This window comes from Rattus rattus, chromosome 11 (assembly GCF_011064425.1).
Source record: "Rattus rattus isolate New Zealand chromosome 11, Rrattus_CSIRO_v1, whole genome shotgun sequence".
In the NCBI taxonomy this organism is placed as follows: Eukaryota; Metazoa; Chordata; class Mammalia; order Rodentia; family Muridae; genus Rattus; species Rattus rattus.
The window spans coordinates 6,288,340-6,312,003 of NC_046164.1; the positions used below are offsets into that span (position 1 = coordinate 6,288,340).

The 23,664-nt window shown below is 39.4% G+C and overlaps 1 protein-coding gene across 1 annotated transcript in view; it reads left to right on the forward strand.

The window, feature by feature from the left end:
- Positions 1–23,664, forward strand: part of Antxr2 (ANTXR cell adhesion molecule 2) — an 82,772-nt gene that overhangs the window by 53,683 nt on the left and 5,425 nt on the right. The window contains exons 11-14 of the mRNA XM_032916775.1: positions 621–699; positions 5,467–5,562; positions 16,693–16,734; positions 17,548–17,643. Coding sequence (XP_032772666.1) covers positions 621–699; positions 5,467–5,562; positions 16,693–16,734; positions 17,548–17,643 — 313 coding nt within the window. The remainder of the gene's footprint in view (positions 1–620; positions 700–5,466; positions 5,563–16,692; positions 16,735–17,547; positions 17,644–23,664) is intronic.

Below are 23,664 nucleotides of genomic sequence, written 5' to 3' on the forward strand. Positions count from 1 at the left end.
TGCCCTGTCATCTGACCTCTCCCGTAAAAGCATGGGAGTTGGAAATTAGGAAAGTTTGTTTTGGATTCAGTCATGCTCAGTCATGAAAATAGAACAAGTCACCACCAAGTTCTGCAGAATAAGCAATTTGATTTAACAGCAACGAAAAGCCATTTGGCGTTCTACTTTGAATTAGTGCGAACATTCAGTTAAATTGAAAATCCCCCTCCTTTCTGGCTTATACTGTCTTCTTAAGAAAGAGTTTTTGAAGTGGGTATGTTAGAAGAGATATTCTTAACAGGGATATATGTGAGTTTTGAGTAAGATCTTACCTGGAACTTAAGCAGTGTTATCTTTCTCTGTGCCTAACTTCCTGTGTAGAGCAAAGTTATCACATCGAGGGGACACATACCATAACATGTTCATGCTGTCTTTTCTCCTCTTGCCTCAGTGGCGATAGAACATATTTGAAATCAAGTTGAATCCTAGATCCAAGACTTTTGCCAAAGCAATCTGCCTTGCGTCTCCTGTGAAACTATAAAAGTTCTGATTGCTTTAAAAAGCTGTGGTAATGATGAAGTCGTCTTCACCTCCAGCATCCCCTAGCTGACTTAATTATTGCTTCTTCACTCCTTTTGTAGAACTCTTGAAGTTTCAATCGCCTTTAATGACGGGAAGTCTGCTGTCTCAAGATCCTTAACAATCACAGCCACAGAATGTGTGAGTAAAAAGCTAATTACCTTTAAAATGATTTTTATCATGAGATCAAACCTAGAGTTTTATTAAACATGGAAGCCACGAACCAAGAGAAACAACCGGACAAGGAAACATTTGTAGACTTTATCTTCCTTTTTTTTTTCTGTTTTGATCTCTTTTAAGGGCTATCTAAAATACATCACATTTTATTATTTATGAAATCCCTCAAAATCATAGTTTTAGATTTAAAAAAGTAAGAAAATAGAAACAAAGCAGTCTTTTTAGGAGGTTAACTATGGAAGTATTTTTTTTCTCTTGTGAAGATAGAATTTACTAACCAAAATGCTGATCAAGTTTTGAAATTACTAGTGAGTGTTTAAAGGTGACATCGTCATTTTGTTCATGGAGACTCAGTCTGTGCCTTCACATGTAAGTAAGAAATCTCATTCTGAGAGCTTGGTAATGGCGAAGTTTGAAACTATGTTGTTGGTTGAGTTATTTATTTGCATTACCTAAAATTCAGTATTTTAAAATATAAAATCCACTGAGACAGTTTTTCCCCTACTAGTTAATTTTGTATATTGACAGAAACCTTTGATATTGGTTTGTAGAACATAAGAACAGGACACACTGGAATGACTGCCCAGCAAATAAAGGAAAAACAAGAAATCCTTTTTTTCCTCCAAAAGTCCATTTTCCCATATCATATTTTTATGCATGGATTAGGGAGGCATGCACTATTGCCCCTTAGGGATATCTGTTCCTCACTGTAAGACAATGTTGTAGGAAAAATGAAGTATCCACACAGGCCTTTGAGCCTTTTGAACTCTCTGGATAATTTTATTAACATTTCTTTCTGTTCTGTAGACAGCAATCCTTTTTTGCAACTTCTAGGTTTTGCGGATGTTGAAATCTTTTGGTTTTCTCATCTCAGGATGTGGTTGATTGAGGTTAACAAATATTTGTGCTGTGAAGTTAGTTGCTCAGGTCTTAGCTCACTGAAATGACACTCTTGTCCTTCTCATTCTTCTTCACACCCTCCTCCCTTTTAAAAGTCTTTCTTCCTTGCAGGCATGGAAACAGGTATTTGTTTCTGTCTTGTAGTCAAGAGCTAGTTGGATGTATGGGACTCTGAGATAGAAGGACTCTGAGCCTGGTGGGTCCTTAGGAGACTTGTTCCCAACGTTGTTGAAGAATAAATTGTTTGGAAAGTGAATACTGGTATGTGAGAAGTGTGGGAAAGCTGGAGATAGAAGTATTAAACATTGAATAAGGGATCAATGTGAGCCTCATGGAGACAATGATGTTTGAGTCAAGGGTGGAAAGGTGACAGAGTGAGTTCTCAAGACCATGAGTTACAGGAAGGTTCTGTGCAGATAGGCCAGATGGCCAAAGCCTGAGGTAGGACAGTTTCTAAAGAAGAGTTGGTGGTCAGTGCTGGAGTGGACATGTCAGGAAAATTGGGGTCTTGATGAGGAAGAATCTGTGGTGTACTGGGGTGTAGGACATTTGATCCTGTGTGAGTTACTGTGAGGCTTCGAGACTTTCTTCCCAGTTATGGAAAGAAGCTTGAACAGTGACACACACTTAATGCTTACAAGGATCCCCTCTGGCCACTGTTTGAAAAACGAACAAGATAAAAATATTGACACCAAGACTCTTAGCATCCCTGTAGTCCAAGAAGCATGGGAAGGAAGTAGTCCTGTTGGGGTGACTGGTGGTGGAGATGATTAAGACGAGATTAAATTTCAGTAGATTTTAAAGCTCTAGCATTTTGTCTAAAGAGCTTAATTGTAATTCGTGGGAGTAAGAAGGATATTTAGAGTCATCCCTTTTTTTTTTTTTTTTTTTTTTTTGTGTTGAGGTGTGGGAAAGATAATTAGTTATCTTGTAGAATATGAAGAGTTACCTTTTGGTACTGTTGGGTGACAGATGTGTCCGAGTGACAGTCGTCATTTGGTGGTGATGTTATGGAAAACTCCTGCCTGTCCAAATGTTAGTGCTTTGCAAAGTGATTCTTGGAGTTGTCTGCAACACCAGTCCCATGTGATGTTTACCAGAGAACGGGCCTCAGCCTTCCAGAGGTTTCTGTTGTCCCTTCAAGTGCCACTCACTCTCTCAGACCCTATGCTTCCACCATAGTGGCTTCTCTCTTTTGAAAGGCTGTTTGTTATAACTCCCCAGTTCCCCCACTTGCTCCTCCTTCCTCAAGCACTGCCTGCCAGGTTCTCCCATGCATCTATTAAGCTCCCTTCCTCAGACTTCACAGTGCCATTATTTTGCTCAAGGTCCATGTTATTACCCAAGGGCTACACGAGTACACATCCAGTCAGTGGACTCGGCACCCATTTAACAGTCTAGCAATTAGTACTGGCTCCTCATATATGGTTTAGACAGTTTAGATTTCTGTCCTGTATATAGAACCCACTTAATCCAAGAGAAATGACAATCATGGGTTGAATATTTTTGAGGACTTTTCAACTGGATGTCTGTTTACGGACTGCATTTCTGAGTAAAAGTGAGGAACTTTTGGTTTGTGATCGTGACAAAGATTTAGGGATAACAGGACCAAATTGCATAAGCTTCCTCATCTGGCTTCAAGTCCGCACCATGGCGTCAGTTCACAGGACTCTCGCTTCCATGCTTGGCCTTTTCTTAATTTGTTTATGAAGTTATACGAGCCATGAGATTACTTCCTCTACCACGCCGACCGCTCTGTGCTCTCATGTTAACTCTGACAATGAAAACAGAGAAAATGGAGAAGCTGGGATTTGTACACAGAGAGTCGAGCTCGTGTTTAGGACAAGTACAAACAGACTCAAGGTCAGGTAGCTTTACACCATCGCTTCCTCCGTTCTATGTCCCATCCTGCTTCCTGACACAAAGGAAAGTGAGATTCTTAGTCCTTTAGAACACACGTCGTCTAGTTTAAATTTTAGCAGGCAGTCTTTGGAGTCAGTTGGGATGACAGCGTCACCACACTCAATGTTTATTTCTTTTGTGGAGACGCTTTGCTTTTTGTCATTCTTACTAACAGAAGCCCTTGATTTTGAGGGAAACAAAAATCAAGAATTTTAAGTGCCCATCTACTTAGTATTTCAAAAGTCAGCACAGGTTTGTGAGTTTCTTGTTCATCGAACACCCATAGGAAGAACGAACGGGCCACACAGGTTTTGCTGATTCATGGCCTTCAGTTGCATTTCCCCATCTGTGAAAAGGGTATAAATGTGGAAAAAAGGGGAGATTTGGATGTTCACAGAGTTCTCTGTGAAGTTGTATAGCACAGCCACATCGAGAGTATATGCGTGAGTTGCTAGGCCTAAGCTGGGGATGAGGATCTCCACAAGATCCTGCTGTTGAAGGTAAGACCAAGAATACATAGGGTTGGTTCTCTCAGAGTATGTTGCAGTTTCCCATGTAACCACTTCTTGGAAGTGCTTTTCCTGTACATTCCCGTCTGCCTCCTTTGGCACTTACTGTAACTGCCTGGGGGGGGTGTGGTTTGTGTCTTAAGTGTGCAACTTGTGGGGAAGGATGACCAGCTTCCTGTATTTTCCTCATCTATACTCAGTCGTCTTCTGTTAACTTTAAGAAGACAGTATTTAGAAGTTTGTCTAAAATTCTCCATCAAGTACTTCTTTCTCTTTGTTTTTCTTCCCTGAGTTCTTTCTGTTTTTAAAAACAAACAAATCTGACAAAAAATGACCAACGAAAATGGGAATCCCAGAGATGGTGGGTTTGGAAGAGACAGTGTTCTCATGTAAAGTCAGTGCAAAGTTCTGTTTACAAAGCAAAAGTGTTGATGTCCGTTTTGACACCCGTGTCACGTGGAGTCTGGTCGATTTGGAGTTTACTTTCTTGATATATAGTTTGTAAATGTCAAATAAGGAGGATTGAGAGGTAGGCTGATTAAAAATGGCCTTGACTTCCTCAGAGATGCACAATCATGACAGAAACATGGAATTAAAAAAATCCAAACCTCACAGTTAATTCCATTAAAAAAAAAACGCTGTCATTAAAATGTAGAGAAATTCTGTCTAAATTTGTGTCTGATCCAGTGGGCATTTGGAGAATCCTAGGAAGGGTTCTTGCTAGAGACAGTTGGCCTGAGGCCTGGAGGATGACTCAGCGGTTGCTACAGTGATGCTCACAGGCAGGGCCCAGAGCAGGTGCCCAGAGGGTAGAGGGACTTGTCGGATAGACAGTGGAGAAATGTAAGCACAGGTCTTACCTGCGTCACATGTGAAGCATGACCTGAAGTCAGTGGAAGGAAGGACTTATCAGACTGAAGTCTCACTGAGACACTCATAGCAACAGTCATTGTTTCTCTTATCGACCTGTGTTTTATATCTACCTCAACCTCCAAGTATTGCAAAGTAATTACTGCTGAGTCATCATAAAACCTGGGGAAATTCTGCCCGGAAGAAATTGGACTCGAACCAATGAAATTGTTGCCTGTGCACAAAAGTCCCTAAGGGACCGTTTGCTTAATCTTCAAAAGCTGTGGTTTTCACATTCTTTTAAGACATATTTAAATCAGTCTGCAGCATGTTGGAAGATGTTGGGTTTCTTGCTAACCATCTTCACACGACGTAACATGCAATAAGTGAAATAGAAAGGCATTAATAATTAAAAAAATACATTAATAACTTTTAAAAGAGTAGAACAGAATCTCAGCTTATACTGTTTCGCCATTTTTCTCCAGGCTGTGCTTCCTTCAAAGGATAAAAAAGAACATGTACGTTTCGACCTTAAACCTTACTTTTTATTGTTTATCTTTTCCCTGTACAGTCCAACGGGATTGCAGCCATCATAGCTATTTTGGTGTTGTTGCTGCTCCTGGGTGCTGCCTTGATGTGGTGGTTTTGGCCCCTGTGCTGCAAAGTGGTAAGAAGAATTTTCAACTCCTATTTTCTTTATAAAGCACTATGATACCAAGTAAGGCCTGGTGTACGAATGAATGTCACATGGTCCAGCAAATCAATCAATTAATTCAGCAATTAAAACAGAAAAGTTTTAGTTGGCAACCTGAATCTCGATTATTTTACAACTACAATAAATTCTAGGAAACACATCAATATCCAGCATGAAGTCCACGTCAAAGACACTTTGGAACTAGGGTTGGTGGAGAGAAGTGTGGAAAGGTTGGGGATGGTTGGGATGAATGTCCTTCCATTTAAGCTCAAGAATAGTTCTGGTAAACGGACGCCATTTTCTACCATCATCATGAGAGTTGTGGGCCTGTGGCTGTTCTACACACTCACGGAGTGCATATCTTTGAAGATCTATGACACAGGATGTTCTTTTATCTTACAACTGTAACATGTTTTAGTGATTAATTCAACGCAGAGGTTAGGCTCTCAGTTAAACAGGTATTGTTAGACACAGACAGACAGATTATACCATGTTGATGTTCACAGAAAGCCCATCAAAGAGTTTGGTACTGTGGAGTCCTCCCTCTCGTTGTCCTAGCAGGTCACCACCCACGTGACACACTTTTACCTAATGGTTGTGTCTCTGCAGTCTCTTGTAGGGTTCACTGAGCTGGTAGGCTTCCCTAGTGCTCCACACCTCTCTGAGGCTCTCGAGCAGAGTCTATATCCTTATCACTTCCTGTTTAAAGAGGCACCTTACCTTGTGACCTCTTTTATCACCCCTAGAGCCAATACCTCTGTGTTGTATGTTCTCTTCACTTGCATATGGTCTGAATCCAAGTGGGAAGGCTGCCCCATGTTAAAGACCTATAGATCCCAGTTGAGGCCATTATCTTAGGGTTGTTAATCATCACAACCCCTTAACTATGTAAGGTTCTTTATTCATGGAGATTAAGTTATAGGCATCCCTACAGAGGTATTATTCAGTCTTCTACGCAATAGCATAACATACATACATATACACATATGTTAATATACATACATACACACACACACACATATATACATATATATATTAGTATATTTTACTTAATCCCTTTTACCTAGAGTTTATAGAGCAGGTTATTCCAGAAAAATCTGCCAAGTGTGTTCAGCGTATTGTTGTTTTGAGAGGGTTACTTATGTCAGTACACTTTCCCTAGCTCATGACACAGTAGACTGACTGCCTTTCCCCCTTCCCCCTTGCCAACTTCCCACAGTGTCAGGCCATGCTTTATATTCTGTCTATGCTGCTTACCATCTATCCCACAGTCTGCTTTCACCAGGCAGCCTCGGGATCACTTACCTCAGGGTCCCACAGAGGAGGCACAGCATTATTAACTCACACATCGGGACTCTTCCTGTCTCTTTGCTGAACTCATCAAGTTCCTGCCACAGCGGTTTACGCTCAAAAAGTTCCCTGATAAAATCTTGATGACCTTAGCTATGGCTATTTTGGGGGTGGGTGGCATTCTTGAGTCTCAAATTAAAAAGCAAAAAAGGTGCCCTAATGCGATTTTGTGCTCCTTGCATTTTTAATTTAAATTTCACGGTGGCAGATTCCTCCCTTCATTAGTTAGTAATTTCATTTCCTATTGGTCACAGGGAGCAAAAGTATCAGAGTGTGTGATTGTTCCCTTAAAGATACATAAAAAAATACTGATAAGGACAGATTTCAGGAAGTTGTTATTATTGTAGAATGTAGTTTTAGAACATCACATTTGGATATTATAAAGGAGATCCTATCATCAGCTGGTGATATAGGTCCATTCTTCCTTGAGGATCAGCAGATAACCAACCATGAACCTGTGTTATGCAAGGCGTGAAGAAGTCCCTTCGGTTATATTACAGGATTTCACAAGGAGCTCCTAGCTTCAGAAATAGCATGGCTTCTCACTAGGTAAATGTGTTGGACAGAGCAACCGCTTTAGCTTTCTGCTTAGAAACAGAATGAGAAGCAGCCGGACTTGAGTGTGAACTCATATAGTCACACCTCGGTGGGAAGTGAACTGTAGCAAATGTGTTCCAATGAGGTTGAAAAGCTGGTGCAAGGCGGGCAAAATTCTTCGTTCAGCCTTTGATGAATATGGGTGTGGTCATGTAGAAGGTGGCAACTACTGGGAACTGGAGAATCATACGTGCCTTCAATACGATATGAAATTTCATATTTTAATATGGAAGCAAAGAAATGTGGGCTAGAAGGACAAGTGAAGATCCCTAAGTACCCAGTAGCAACATCCAAAGAAGGACAGCCTCAGAGGCACCTGACTGTCTTATGATCTCAAATTTGTTTTGAATAATAAAGAAAACGTGCAGTTAGTGAAGGACATTTTAGGGGTGTGTGTGTGTGTGTGTGTGTGTGTGTGTGTGTGTGTGTGTGTGTGTGTTGCATTGTGCTTTGAAAAGTGCTAAGCTGAGACCCACTGCAGAAGACAGTTTAGGTTTTAATTAGACCCTCATTCAAAAGGGTGTCCTACGTCTTTTAGAGAGTTTGTACTCACTGGAGAGACTTGAGGAGCTTTGAGGACTGAATGATTTAGGCTCTTGCAATAGAGAGATCGCCTGGAATGGTTTAGTTAGGCTCGATACATAACCTAATCATTATGAGCACAACAGAGACACATTGTAACCACCCAGACCTTAAGACCGGGAATGCTGAAGTGAGCAGCAGCTGGGAGAGGCCAGGGACAGTCTCCATGACAGCCGGCAGAAGGAAGCTGCTAACAACAGCTGACTTTTCACTCCCTGCAAACTTGTGACTTCCGGGAGTGAATGGATAAAAATCTTTAGTGTTTTAAACCACATGTTCTTGATGACTTTTTGTCCAAACACTAAGAAAAATCATATCTTTAGACTGATTCTGATATTCCCAAGTTGGAAACGATTGGTTAGGGCTATGGATTTTGGAAAGCAGGAGATGTGGCTCCAGGGGTAAAGGCACTTGCCACCCAGCATGATGATCTGAGTTCAGTAGCTGGAACCCAACATGTGCAAAGGCATAACTCGCTCCCCAGAGTTGTTCTCTGTCTTCCATATTTCCATCATGGTGATAAATAAATAAATAAATGTAATGAAATTAAAAAATAGAATAATCCATATTTTTTTGTTCATTATGGTTAACTGTCAAAACGAGATGCTTTATGTACCGAATAGGTCTGACTTCCGGTTTCAGAGTGAGAAGAAAACAGTATCACATTATAATTCTCACACAGGTCCTATGCGTATGACGAGTGTCATCAGAAAGCAGGGACCCATGGACAGGTTCTTCAGGATGGCGCTACCTCCAAGAAGTTCCTAACGTGGCTTCTTTCAAATTTAGCTGTGGTACTGTGACTCTTCTGAAAGCTAGGGATTGGTATTTTACCCTGCAGAGAGTAGCCGGCATGGCACCTTTAGTTAAAGAGGGTATGGATGAAGTCAGCATGTGGCCATTAGCTGTACCAGCCTCTTTCCAGAACACAAGGCACAAATGAAAATCAGAAACCCTCCTTCTCAACTGTTCTGTACTGACTCTAGTCAAAATGCATAGGGTGACGTGGTGCAGTTTATGGACGATGTGTAAGTAAGTGTGTAAACAAGTGAAATAATAATCGGTTAGTGCGATTACTTATTTGAAATTTATCTTCCCGAATAGCTCAGCAAGTTTATGAAAGCAGGCAGCACCATCGCTCTTTATTGTAGATATGCCCACTGCTATAAACATAAACAAATAACAAATAAATGTCCAGTAGTTTCTTCTGGGGCATCTTCTTGAACTCGGCCATCTCAGACACTGAGAGAGGTAGTGTCTGTATCAACCCACATCAACTTTAAAATAGAGCGCTCAGGGGCTCGTTATAAAATAAATCCTGTTGGCTGTGGAAACATATTGTGCTGGGAGGAATTTCTAGCTTTTACCCTGCGTGCCTGGTTCTTTTTGTTTTCACTGAAAACTTGTCCTTAAAAATGAAGACACAATAGAAAACACGGTTAGTATTTCTGTCAAATCAGAACCCTTCATTGTAATAAAATCTTAAGGAGAATCAGTTTAACTCATAAAGTTGCCACTTAGATGCAACTCTTAGGGGTTTTCTAATAGGGGGATTAGGCATTTGCATGGAAAATAAGTCTTTGTATCTACTTGTGACGGAAATCTATCATTTGCCTACATTCTTTGCTTATGGTCTCCGAAGGTCCTATGAGTTCTGAAGACTGTCCCAGTAGAAAGCACGGTTTCTATAACTTATCTGTAGTTCAAGAAATTTTGAAACATATTGTACATGCATCCCTACTGTACTGGCTGATTTCACGTGTCAACTTGACACCAGCTGGAGTTATCACAGACAAAGAACTCTCCCTTGAGGAAATGCCTCCATGAGATCCAGTTGTAAGGCATTTTCTCAATTAGTGATCAAGGGTTGGAAGACCCATTGTGGGTGGTGCCATTCCTGGGCTGGTAGTTCTGGATTCCATAATAAAGCAAGCCAGTAAGCAGCACCCCTTCATGGCCTCTGCATCAGCTCCTGCCTCCAAGTTCCTGTTCTGTGTGAGTTCCTGTCATGAGTTCCTTTGATGATGAAAGGCAGTGTGGAAGTGTAAGCTGAATAAACCCTTTCTTCCCCAACTTGTTTCTTGGTCATGATGTTTTGTGGAGGAATAGGAACCCTGACTAGGACATACTTCAAAGGTATGATAGGCACTGTGCCTTTTACTTGGTGTCATTATTTAGTAAGTTAATAAAGAAGCATGTCTGTCCCTGCTACAGATCTTTAATAGATTTGGCAAATGGAATATATTTGTAACTATAATGTAATTTCATCATTATTCAAGTACTCCAATTCCATGCATTCATGTTTTTGTTAGTATGAGAAAGTTTCTGTAGCTTCACCAGCTTATTAAAGCAGAGCATCAGGGACAAAAGGAAAGGCCAAGGTGTTTGTTATAGACTGACCACTCCAGGTGTTTTTACTGTGACTGTTTATACCTTTCTATCTTGCCATTCATTTTAAGGCATACTTTTTAAGAATGAAAGGGAAGGGCGATTGTGGTTGAAAATGCCACAGCTTGTGTCCTCTGCATGTCTGGCAGAAACAGGAGCCAATTTCAGCCCAGGAGGCTTTATCTATCTATATTTTCACAAGAGAGCTCTTACAGGAAGCTGGGTGAACAGGCTCTACCATTCGTCATCTGGAGGTTGCGTAGTGTTTGTGAACTGCTCACACAGGAGAATAAGGGATCAGAAAACGTAGATGTTTTCATTGCTGTATTAGCTTAGAGGATAGGTCATGCTTATGGCAGATTTGTTTGACTAAACAGGACAGCAGAAACGACAGCCAGATAGTAGCATCATTTGAGATAGCCAAACACTCCACAGAATTACAGATGTAAGGCTAATGAGGTGGCAAACAGAGGCTCTGTGGATTATTGTCAATGAGCATGGTACACAGCTGCAAATACCATTGATTTTATGCTGGGAACAATGCAGTCCGTGTGGGTCAAGTGTCCTCAAAGTTCTCCATCCTCAAGAAAACACTGTGGCATTCATTGTGTCTGTAGGGCACTCGGGATGTTACAGAAAGATTCTGTGCATCTTAAATTCGAAGGCAACTTAAAAGTTGCCTTTTTAAAGAACAATTTACTTACAAGTTAAACTTCATGGCTACGTTTCCAGCCAGAGCTCTGTAGAATAATTTTCTTAGCCAGCAACAGCTGTGCTGTTCCCTTTACACGTAATAACGCTTCTCTACTACACTTGCTTTTTATTGTTGAGGAGGGCTCCTGGTACCTTTATTGAGTTACTTTCAGAGAGGCCCGATTTTGGGGAGGAATGGGCTATAAAACAGAAGTAATTTAAATTTTAATATGCCTTCCTTGCACCATTAATTAAAATGATTTATGTCCAGTTGCCTCGTTGAAATACAGTGTGATAGATGCTAGGATGTGTTGCTTCCATGGTGATATTTTCCAACAGCATCATTTTGGAAAGGGTATCAAATTCTTCCTGGTCTTTAACAGTGGCACCTTTCCTAACTCCTGGCAGGATATACATTTATACTGTTCTCCCCGTGCCCCATGTGACCTATGTAGGTTGTATTTACTGTGTAGATTTCTGGCTGCTGGTTTTTTCGGTCCAAGGTAAGATTCTCTGAAAACTAGTGCATTTGCTAAGAGAGAAAAGAAGGATGAGCTAACTGGACTGTTTTCAGTGTCCAACTGAGAGATTCTGAAGAGGGCTTTCCAAGTATAAATCTAAGGGAACCTAAGCTTAAGTTCCTCTAGGGGGGAAAAAAAAAACACTCTCCTTGATCAATCGTTTTGTCAAGGAGAAGAGAGAAGATGATTTAGATATTTTAATATATATATATACATATATATTTCTATACATTTAAAAATCCTGTAAATACCCAGTGTTTTCTCCAGGTTCATAGCACTTAGATGGCTTTCTTGGAGTTACTGGCAGAAATTACTTCTGAAACACTACTTCTCTGCAATCATCATACTGTATCTTTTTTTAAAAAATCCAAAGCAGTTCAATGTTGACAGTTCTTTCACTATTTTTTTTTTCTGAGTATCAGAACATATGATCGTATCAAGCTGGCTGCAGGCTCCCGTGCTGACATTTCCTAGCGCAAAGATGCCCACATCACTCGAACATTTGAAACGTGTTAATGAGCCGACCAAAAGGACTGTTGCCTGAAGCAGCTAACTTTTTTTTTTTTTAATTTTTAAGAAATCGGCTCTCCTCCAAACTGAAATCTTCATTCTAGCAGCTAAGTAGACGAGATGTAATCCCCCCCACCCACCCCGATGATGATAATAACAAACGGGGAAAAAAAAAAAAATTGGAGAAGACTCAAACTCTCCATATGGTTCATAAAGTGGTGGAAGTGTTTTCCAGAATTTTCAATACAGATCTGAAGGATGCTAAGTGGAAAAAAATCCTGGCAACTAGGCAATATTATGCCTTTTAAAACCTGCACATTCTCATGAAATATGGCGCACATGAATACATTCTTCTCTGGAGTGAATGTGCTCTTGCACTATTTAATATAAGAACGGGTTTCTCACGACTGTTATTTTTAATGCTTTTGGACCGCGCTAAGTTTTTCTTTCTCTCCCCCAAACTAATTTTCCTGGCGTGCAGGGTTCCTGCTTCCATGTAGACTCCTGTCATTTTTTGGCTTTAGGGACCATTGGCGATGCATTATTTTCCTTTCCTTTCCCTTTTGTTGCTTAGCAGGCCACGTGGTAGCATGGAGAGGGATAGTCTCAAATGTAGTAAGAGAACTAGTTTATTTCCTGCCCTGAAATTTCTAAGTGACACTGTGTCTAATGGCAGATGTGCAATGCTTCTCTGAAATGGTGTAAGCCTCATCTCTAGCACACGCTGCATGTAGCTAATTTCCTAACATGTACGATTTCCTGGTAACACTGCTTGGGAAACAACTGGTCTACCACAGACTTTTCCTTGGTCTCCCGACTATTACTTTGAATATCCCTCATATAGTGCAGCTAAACTCGGTGTTTGGAGGTAGATTGTTTTAAGTGATGGACGTGGGTTTTAATTTAGTCTTTTCTCTTTGCATACACGTGAAGGGGGATGTTGGAATCAGAGCTTTCTTTTTATGGAATTAGAGCTTTCTTTTTTGCTATGCTTAAAATGGGCATCAGCAGGGTAATCTTATAGGCTCATGAACACAAAAGAGGACAAAATGTCTACCCCATGACAACACAAGTGAAGGACAGGCACTGTTAGTGAGAAGAACAAGGTCCAATCTCAGTTCTGGGGGTTCTGGGGGCTCTGGGTCCTGCCCTGAAGCTTCCTACCATTGGTTGTGATGAAGGGCGTGTCTCTCAGTAGACTGAGACTTGACTGAGGTAAAATGTAGGGCTTCATTTTCATTATTAACCATGTGTACTTTCAGACTTCAAAATCTCCCTAAATTTAAAATTGGTCCTACACATCGTTATTTTTATATTGGTTGAAGAAATAACCTCTGAAAGAATCTTTATTGGAATGAGATGAATACAAAGCGTATGCACATACATATGTAATTATACATATGTAATTATACATATGCAATTATGGAAAGTAAAAAAAATAAGAAATCTATCAGAAATGTTGTGATGTATGTATTTTTATTTTCTTATAAGACTTTTCATATTGGAGAGGACCTAATATTAATCCAATTTATTCCAAGATGTTGAAAATGGGGATGATCGTATGTATCTCTTACTCCTGTTATACTCACTAGTTCTCTAGTTTCATTGAGAAAAAAATGATGATATTTCATTGAAATTGACAGTATTTTACTTCAATGGAGCTCTTTCTATATAATTTCATATTTTTGTCAATATTTCACTTTCTATGTAATTCTTTCTATATAACTTCACATTTTTGTCAATATTTCACTTGGAAATTGATCATGACCCAAAACACTAATGGTCCGTATATTTGAAGGAAGTAGGGGGATTATCAGTCTGGCTGGAGTAAGATACATGTAGAGAGAATGTTGCAACATAGCTTTGTGGAGACTGATGACCGATCACAGAGACCTTAGGACTCTGACCACAGAACAGCTGGCTTTACTCCAAAGAGGCTTGGTACAGCTGGGTCATGCAGATCTACTCCAAAGAGACTTGCTAGTTCCATAATATGGTTTGCACTCAGTAAAAGTTTTCCAGTAAAATGGAAACACACAAATGTAACTCTTGTCTTGGGTGAGTTAGATAGAAGTGATGACACAAAAAATTTTAAATATAAAATTATTAATGTGCGTGCATGTGCACGTGTGCCTGAGTATATGCTAGTGTGCCACATGCATAAAAGACTCTACAAAGAAGAAGGCATTGGTTCCCTGAGAACTAGAGTCGTGGGTGCTTGTGAGTCACCATGTGAGTTCTGGCAAATGGGTCTGGGTTTCTGCAAGAGCAGTAATTGCTCTTAATTCCTGAGCCATTTTCTGCAGCCTCACAGAAAGATCTTCATTTGAAACTCAATTTTTCCTCTATTACTGAGCATCTAGGAAGTAAAAAGGAGGAGTTAGTGATGGGATTAGACAGTGATGTTCAGGATGCTGGGATCAGGCTAGAGGTTCTGCTCATTTTTTATTTGTCTGTGCAAGAGGTACATGCTATAAGAGTAAATTTGAAATCTTTACTATGAAACGAAAGTGATCTAAGATATATTCAGTCTTAGTGGAAGAGTAGGGTATATTTTGATCTTCCTATGGTGAAAGAACTCCAGAGAACACGTGAAAGACCAAGTGAGATGCAAATTCCAAAGCCTTTCAATAAACCTAATACTTTCTGCATTTGAACTGTGTGCATTGGAATTCACGTTGACTGGGGGGATGATTGATTAAGCCTCTGTTAGAAGGATATTGACTTAGTTACATGAGTTAGAATGGAGACTCACTAAAGGTACCAAAAGAAGCTAGTTGTTTAATTTTTACCACAAGAATGGCACGTAGCCGCTCATGAAAATATGAAAATTTATTGTAATGATAAACTCCAGAGAGCGTGGCTATTAGTAGTAATATTTTTCTCCTATGAATTTTTACTTTTTGAGTAAAGTAATACATGCTTATAATATATTCTGATGAAATATACTGCTCCTGACCACTCACCTACATTTCCCCCCTCTGCTTTCCCCTACCAACCTTGTGTGTTCTTTTTTTTTTTTTTTCTTTTTGAAACCCATCAATTAAAATGCTGAGAAGAAGCAAGGAAGCATAAGACCCCAACTACCTTGCCCCCAAACGACATTGAATATAATTGCTGAGCCATATTTAAATGTTATTTTAGGTTAAGAAGACTGTAGTTATGTTATCAACTAATGAATACATTCTAGAGAAAAATGAACAGAATAACCCAGGTAACACATAACCCTTTTATTAAAAATGGGTTATGTCTTTAGCTCCCAAATAGAAATGCAATAATTATTGTAGCCTCCAAACCAGGAATTTCTCTTCATGAGGAAGAAAAATTGTGTGTGTGTGTGTGTGTGTGTGTGTGTGTGTGTGTGTGTGTGTGTGTGTGTGTGTGTGTGTGCTTGCATGCGCATGTGTGTACACATTTTCCAGACTCCAAGACCAGAGCTGAAGAGTGGAAACTGTTAGAGAGAAGTTTTGGCTTTGTGTGGGGAAAAAACTTTCAGATGATGAATTTCTTGCCAGTCAAATGATGCTTTATGAAGCAGTGCATTTCTCTATTGCAGCATTTAAACATAATTGGAACCATTACGTAGGGAATTTTTAGAATATTGAAGTTTTGGTTGTGTGTACTTTGCTTGAGTTGAAAAATGTGTTTGACATCTTTAAAGTTCACGGAATTCTAAGTCCTTGATTTTGAGCTGTGACAGAGAGAACAGAACAAAAACAATCCTTTCTTATTTCTTCATCTTTCCCCTTTCTGTAGTTCCCCCCTTCCTTCCCTCTCTATTACTCCTGCTTCCATTCTTTCCCTTCCTCTCTTCCTTTTCCTCCTCATTTTCTTTCCTCTTTCCACCCATTCACCTTCTCCTCCTCCTGACTTCCCCATTTCCCTTCTGCCTTAAATCCTTAAAAAAATATTTTGTACCAATTCCACTGTGGGAAGGCAAGGCACACATGAAGCTTATATTGACATTTGCAAGGAGATTTGCTTTTAAGCTAGATAAATTCAAGAACTCTGATAAATCTTGGGCAAGAAGATAGAGCTCTCTGTGAATACCATAAATATGTCAGAGAGAAGGTAGAGAAATATTTCAAAAAATCTGGTGGACCTGGGAAGGATTTGGAGAAGGCACTAGAAAGAGGAAAGAGATTATAAGTTTCTTCTGCCATTTGTAGTCAGCTTCTGGAAAGAGTGAACTCTAGAAAGAAACATTGGAAAGAAATTTGGGTTAGCTTTGATCTTACTGAATGAAATGCTGACAGTAGTGTTTCCTTTGGATATGCAGATTGGTAAAGATAAAAAAGGGGATATATACTTCATAACCTCAAGTCAGCATCATTGAATACCTTTTGTCATAAATCTTAATCCCCATCTGTGGAGTTGCCACAATCGTCATTGTTTTGTACACTCTTACTTTTTCTTATGCAGTGGAACATTTTACACTTTATTTTCTTCTACTTTGTGACAGGTTATTAAGGATCCTCCCCCACCACCTTCTCCACCAAAGGAGGTAAGTGAGTACCCGGGAAAGTAATGTGGAGTGGTTTTATTTTAATATATAAATAGCTTTCCAAAATTAGACCAATTCTATCTACATGACAGCTGAGTATCTACTTTTTAATTTGTGAAAACCAACTGCAACTTTTTATCCTATGAGTTCTTTAATGTACTAGAGGAATGGGACCTTCATTGGTAGATATAGACAGACTGGTTGCAGTATCGGAAGTACACGAAGGTTTGATATGTTTTTATAATCTTGTATTAATGGTCCTGATGACACTTATCTAAAAATTGTTAAAATATCCAATCTGGTAGCTGAAAGGCGCCACTGTTTTCTTCAGAGTGATAATTGTTATTGTATTACTCTTTTAGCTGCACCATCATACTAGCAATGTAAGGGAAGGGATATTTTGGTCTTGTGTGTTTCCAGTGCCTCTTTAATGTTTGCCTTTTCATTATAAGTTTATATTTCAAAGTTACATTCATACAGAAACATGAAGTCATTGGAATGCGGCCCCAATTTGAACAATCCTTTAAAGTTTGAATTGATGAGCACACTTGCTTTAAACACACAATGCTTGTAGTTCAAAAGGCAACTTCTGTTAGCCAAGGGGTGATAGCGGGAGAATCTGCTGGAGGGGAAGATCATCCATACCTTGTAGAATGTTCTGTGAGATTATAAACATACCGTATACGCCACATATGATTTTTGCACTTTCCCATAACAACAGAATAATTTAAAACATCTCAATGTGACCACATCTGAGTTAACGACATTTTAATAAATTAATTATATCCACTTTTAAAAACTGAATCTCCACAGGAGGAGGAGGAAGAGCCTTTGCCCAACAAGAAATGGCCAACTGTGGATGCTTCCTACTATGGCGGTCGAGGGGTCGGAGGAATTAAAAGGATGGAGGTTGGTCTCTTAAAGCAATAGAAAAGCACTGATCTAAAGTATACATTTGTAGGATTCTCAAGCCACAGACACCATGCTTTTTTATAATTGCACCCATCTTTAGTCATCACTGGGTCTTCTCTGTGCACATTTGTTCTCTGTGAAAACATCCTAGCCGTGTCCAGAGCTGATGAGGAACAGCAGGCTCCATCAATCAAAAGACTGCATTGATAAGATTTATGAAGGCTAAGGATAAAAATAGTTATGGGCTTCCTCACTGCTTTGGAAAGAAATACCCCATGAAACATCAACTTTAGAGACATCAGTCACTTACAGTTGCAACAATGCTCTTCTTTGAAAAGACCTAACAGTTAGTGACTATTTGAGGGAATTCGTTTTTTGAAATATTCAACACCATGGATGTGACTTTATTGCAAATACAGAAGATGCACATTTAAAACTTTCTTTTTTTTTTTTAAAGGATTTATTTATTATATATGAGTACACTGTAGCTGTCTTCAGCCACACCAGAAGAGGGCATCAGACCCCATTACAGATGGTTGTGAGCCACCATGTGGTTGCTGGGATTTGAGCTCAGGACCTCTGGAAGAGCAGTCAGTGCTCTTAACCACTGAGCCATTTCTCCAGCCCCCATTTAAAACTTTTAACAGCTTTTACTTAACCAATGACGAACTATCCCAGTTGGTGCTTCATATCATTTATTACGTTGAACCAGTTTTTGTTAGTCCAGTCACCCAGAAATGGAGGTTCTTTCTAAAGAAAAAAGTAACACAAGCCGGGAAGGATCCTGAGCAAAAGGATCGTGATTTTATGCTTTAGTAGGTTTGTGTTACAAACGCTTCAGATAATCCAAGTTACAAAGGAGGGATTTTACTTTGGCTTAGAGTTCTAACTATGGTTCATAATCCTTCCTGGTTCTGGCCTTGTGCCCAGGCTAACCATGGGCAGGTAAGAACCAAAGCAAGAGGGGGAAGGTTCTGCTATCACCCCTACAGGCACAAAATACAAAGGCCATAGTCTAAGAACTCTTCCTGGGTCCACCTCTTACAGGTGCTCTCACCTTCCGAAAGAGCCTTACCGATAGCCAAGGTGTTAATACTTGTATCCTTAGGGGACTTCCTTACCCAAACTGCGGCCATTTCTTTATGCTTCAGAAAGGACACGCACACTTTCTGCCAGCCTGGAATTCAACGTTCCAGAGTCCTTGGATTCCAGTGTGTAAAGTCGCACCACCTGCCTTTCCTTTTCAGTTGTGGAAAAATTTTGAAAAAGAACGAGCCAGCTTTCATTGAGTCTGTGTCCATTAATCTTGTACATTTTGGCCACAGTACTGCAATGTCCTATTGTCTCAATGGTGAAGTGGATGACAACGAGTTTTAAAATGACAAAAAAAAAAAAAAAAAAACCAACCCAAAAACCCACAGATATTTACAATGAAGGAATTAAATATATAAATAACCAAAGGATAAATAATAAACTGAATTGAGTATTAACTATTATTAAGACTTATCTAATATGAATTTAAGTTTGTAGTGGGAAAATCAAGTCCATAGTGCTTTTATCAGTACATCGTATCGAGCCTGCCAAGTACATAAGCTGGAAAAAGTAAATTAATTAGAGATCTGAGATCATCTGAATTGCAAAATAAAACTTCAGAGCTGAGGTTCTGATATGTTAAATCTAATACTTGTAGTAGTAGTAGTAGTAGTAGTAGTAGTAGTAGTAGTAGTAGTAGTAGTAGTTGTTGTTGTTGTTGTTGTTGATTCTACAGATCTTACTCTTTAAAAATTTTTTATTTTTCTTGGATATTTCCTATATTTACATTTCAAATATTATCCCACTTACCCCCTCTCTCAAACTCCCCTCCCCCTGTGCTTCTAGGAGGATGCTCCTACTTGCACCCACCCGCTCCTACCTCAACTTCCTGGTGTTGCCCTACATTGGGAAAATGAGCCTTCACAGGACGAAGGGCTTTTCCTCCTATTGATGCTAGACAAGGCCATCCTCTGCTACATATGATACTGGAGCCATGGGTCCCTCCATGTGTACTCATTGGTTGGAGGTTTAGTCCCTGGTAGCTCTGGTGGGGTCTGGTTGGTTGATGTTGTTGTTCTTCCTATGGTGTTGCAAATTTCCTCAGCTCCTTCAGTCCTTCCCCTAACTCCTCCATTGGGGTCCCCTTGTTCAGTCCAATGGTTTGCTGCAACCATCCTCATCTGTATCAGTAGGGCTCTGGTAGATCCTCTCAGGAGACATTCATATCTAGTTCCTGTCAACAAGCATTTCTTGACATCAACATTAGTGACTGGGTTTGGTGGCTTCATATGGATGGATCCCCAAGTGTGGCAGTCTCTGACCTTTTCTTCAGACTCTGCTCCACTTTTTGTCCCTATATTTCCTCCCATGAATATTTTGTTCTCCCTTCTAAGAAGGACTGAAGCATCTACATTTTGGATTCTTTCTTCTTGAGCTTCATATATCTATGAATTTTTTTCCTAGGTATTCCAAGCCTTTGGGTTAATATCCACTTACCAGTGAGTGCATACCAAGTGTGTTCTTTTGTGACTGGGTTACCTCACTCAGGGTGATATTTTCTAGTTCTATCCATTTGCCTGAGAATTTCATGTAGTCATTGGTTTTAATAGCTGAATAGTATTCCATTGTGTAAATGTACCACATTTTCTGTATCCATTCCTCTGTTGTAGGACATCTGGGTTCTTTCCAGTTTCTAGTTATTATAAATAAGACTGCTATGAACATAGTGAAGCATGTGTCCTTGTAACATGTTGGAGCATTTTTTGGGTGTATGCCCAGGAGTGGTATAGTTGGGTCCTCAGGTAGTACTATGTCCAATTTTCTGAGGAACCTCCAGACTGATTTCCAGTTGTACCAGCTTGCAATACCACCAACAATACAGGAGTGTTCCTATTTCTCCACATCCCTGCCAGCATCTATTGTCACCTGAGTTTTTGATCTTAGTCATTATGACTGGTGTGAGGTGGAATCTCAGGGTTGTTTTGATTTTCATTTCCCTGATGGCTAAGGATGTTGAACATTTCTTTAGGTGCTTCTCAGCCATTCTCTATTCCTCAGTTGAGACTTCTTTGTTTAGCTCTGTACCCCATTTTTAAATAGGATTATTTGATTCTCTGGAGTCTAACTTCTTGAGTTCTTTGTATATATTAGATATTAGCACTCTATTGGATGTAGGAGTGGTAAAGATCTTTTCACAATCTGTTGGTTGCCATTTTGTCCTATTGACAGTATCCTTTGCCTTACAGAATCTTTGCAATTTTATGAGGTTCCATTTATTGATTCTTGATCTCAGAGCATAAGTCATTGGTGTTCTGTTCGGGAAATTTTCCCCAATGCCTATGTGTTCAAGGATCTTCCCCACTTTCTCTTCTATTAGTTTATGGGTGGAGGTCTTTGATCCACTTAGACTTGAACTTTGTACAAGGAGATATGAATGGGTCAATTTGCATTCTTCAACATGCTGACCTCAGTTGAAACAGCACCATTTGTTGAAAATGCTGTCTTTTTTCCATTAGACAATTTTAGCTCCTTTATCAAATATTAAGTGACTATAGGTGTGTGGGTTCATTTCTGAGTCTTTAATACTAATCCACTGATCTATCTGCCTGTCTCTCTACCAATACCATACAGTTATTTTAATCATGATTTGTTTTGTAATACAGCTTGAGGTCAGAGTTGGTGACTCCCCCAGAAGTACTTTTAATGTTGAGAATAGTTTTTGATATTCTGGATTTTTTTGTTATTCCAAATGAATTTGAAATTGCTCTTTCTAACTCTAAGAAGAATTGAGTTGGAATTTTGATGGGATTGCATTGAATCTGTAGATTGCTTTTTGGCAAAATGGCCATTTTTACTATATTAATCCTGCCAATCCATGAGCATGGGAGATCTTTCCATCTTCTGAGTTCTTCTTCAATTTCTTTCTTCACAGGCTTGAAGTTCTTGTCATACAGATATTTAATTTGCCTGGTTAGAATCACACCAAGGTATTTTATATTATTTGTGACTATTGTGAAGGGGGCCATTTCCCTAATTTCTTTCTCAGCCTGTTTATTCTTTGAGTAGAGGAAGGTTATTGATTTGTTTGAGTTAATTTTATACCCAGCCACTTTGCTGAAGGTGTTTATCAGGTTTAGTTCTCTGGTAGAAATTTGGGGTCACTTAAGTATACTAGCATATCTATCTGCAAATAGTGATATTTTGATTTCAGCTCTGAGTTTGATTATTTCCAGTCATCTATTCCTCTTGGGTGTATTTGCATGTTTTTGCTCTAGAGCTCTCAGGTGTACTATCAAGCTGCTAGTGTATGTTCTCTCCAGTTTCTTTTTGGAGGCATTCACACTTATGAGGTTTACTCTTAGCACTGCTTTCATTTCATCTCACATGTCTGGGTATGTTGTCCCTTCATTTTCATTAAATTCTAAAAAGTCTTTAATTTCTTTGTTTCTTCCTTGGCCAAGTTGTCATTGAGTAGAACACTGTTCAACTTTCATGTGTACTTGGGCTTTCTGTTGTTTTGTTATTATTGAAGACCAGCCTTAGTCCATGGTGATCTGATAGGATGCATGGGATTATTTCAGTCTATTGAGGCCTGTTTAGTGACCAATTATACAATCAATTTTGGAGAAGGTACCATGAGGTGCTGAGAAGAAGGTATATTCTTTTGTTTTAGGATGAAATGTTCTATAGATGTCTGCTAAATCCATTTGGTTCATAACTTCTGTTAGTTTCACTGTCTTTGTTTAGTTTCTGTTTCCATGATCTGTCCATTAATGAGAGTGGTGTACTGAAGTCTCCTACTATTATTGTGTGTGGTGCTATATATGCTTTGAGCTTTAGTAAAGTTTCTTTTATGAATGTGGGTGCCCTTGCATCTGGAGCATAGATGTTCAGAATTGAGAGTTCATTTTGGCAGATTTTCTCTTTGAGTATGAAGTGTCCTTTCTTACCTTTTTTGATAAGTTTTGGTTGAAAGTCGATTTTATTCAAAATTAAAATGGCTACTCCAACTTATTTCTTGGAACCATTTGCTTGGAAAAATTTTCCAGCCCATTACTCTTAGGTAGTGTCTGTCTTTGTCACTGTGTGTTTCCTGTAGACAGCAAAATGCTGGTTCCTGTTTATGTATCCAGTCTGTTAGTCTATGTCTTTTTTAGGGGAATTGAATCCAATGATGTTAAGAGATATTAAGGCACAGTGATTGCTGTTTTCTTTGATTTTTGTTGTTAGAGGTGAAATTATCTTTGTCTGGCTATCTTCTTTTGGGTTTGTTGTAAGAAGAGTACTTTCTTGCTTTTTCTATAGTGTAGTTTCCCTCTTTGTGTTAGAGTTTTCCATCTATTATCTTTTGCAGGCCTGGATTTATGGAAAGATGTTGTGTAAATTTGGTTTTGTCATGGAATATCTTGGTTTCTCCCCTTCTGCCCCTGAGATTTTCTCTTCTATCTCTTGTATTCTGTTGGTGATGCTTCCATCTATGACTTCTGATCTCTTTCCTAGGTTTTCATTCTCCAAGGTTGTCTCCCTTTTTGATTTCCTTATTGTTTCTAATTCCATTTCTAGCTCCTAGATGGTTTTGTTCATTTCCTTCACCTGTTTGGTTGTGTTTTTTCTCTAATTCTTTAAAGGATTTTGTGTTTCCTCTTTAAGGCCTTCTACTTGTTTACCTGGGTTCTCCTGTGTTTCTTTAAAAGAATTATTTATGTCCTTCTTAAATTCCTCTATTATCATCATGAGATGTGATTTTAAATCCTAATCTTGCTTTCTGAGTATGTTGGGTTATCCAGTATTTGCTGTGGTGGGAGAACTGGGTTCTGATGACGCCAAGTAGTCCTGGTTTCTGTTGCTTAGTTTCTTGTGCTTGCCTCTTGCCATCTGGTTAGCTCTGATGTTAGTTGGTTCTTGGTGCCTTTGACTGGAGCTTGTCCTGGGCCTGTGAGCCTGTGATCTTAGGAGTGAGATTCTCCTGGGAGACCAGCTCTCCCT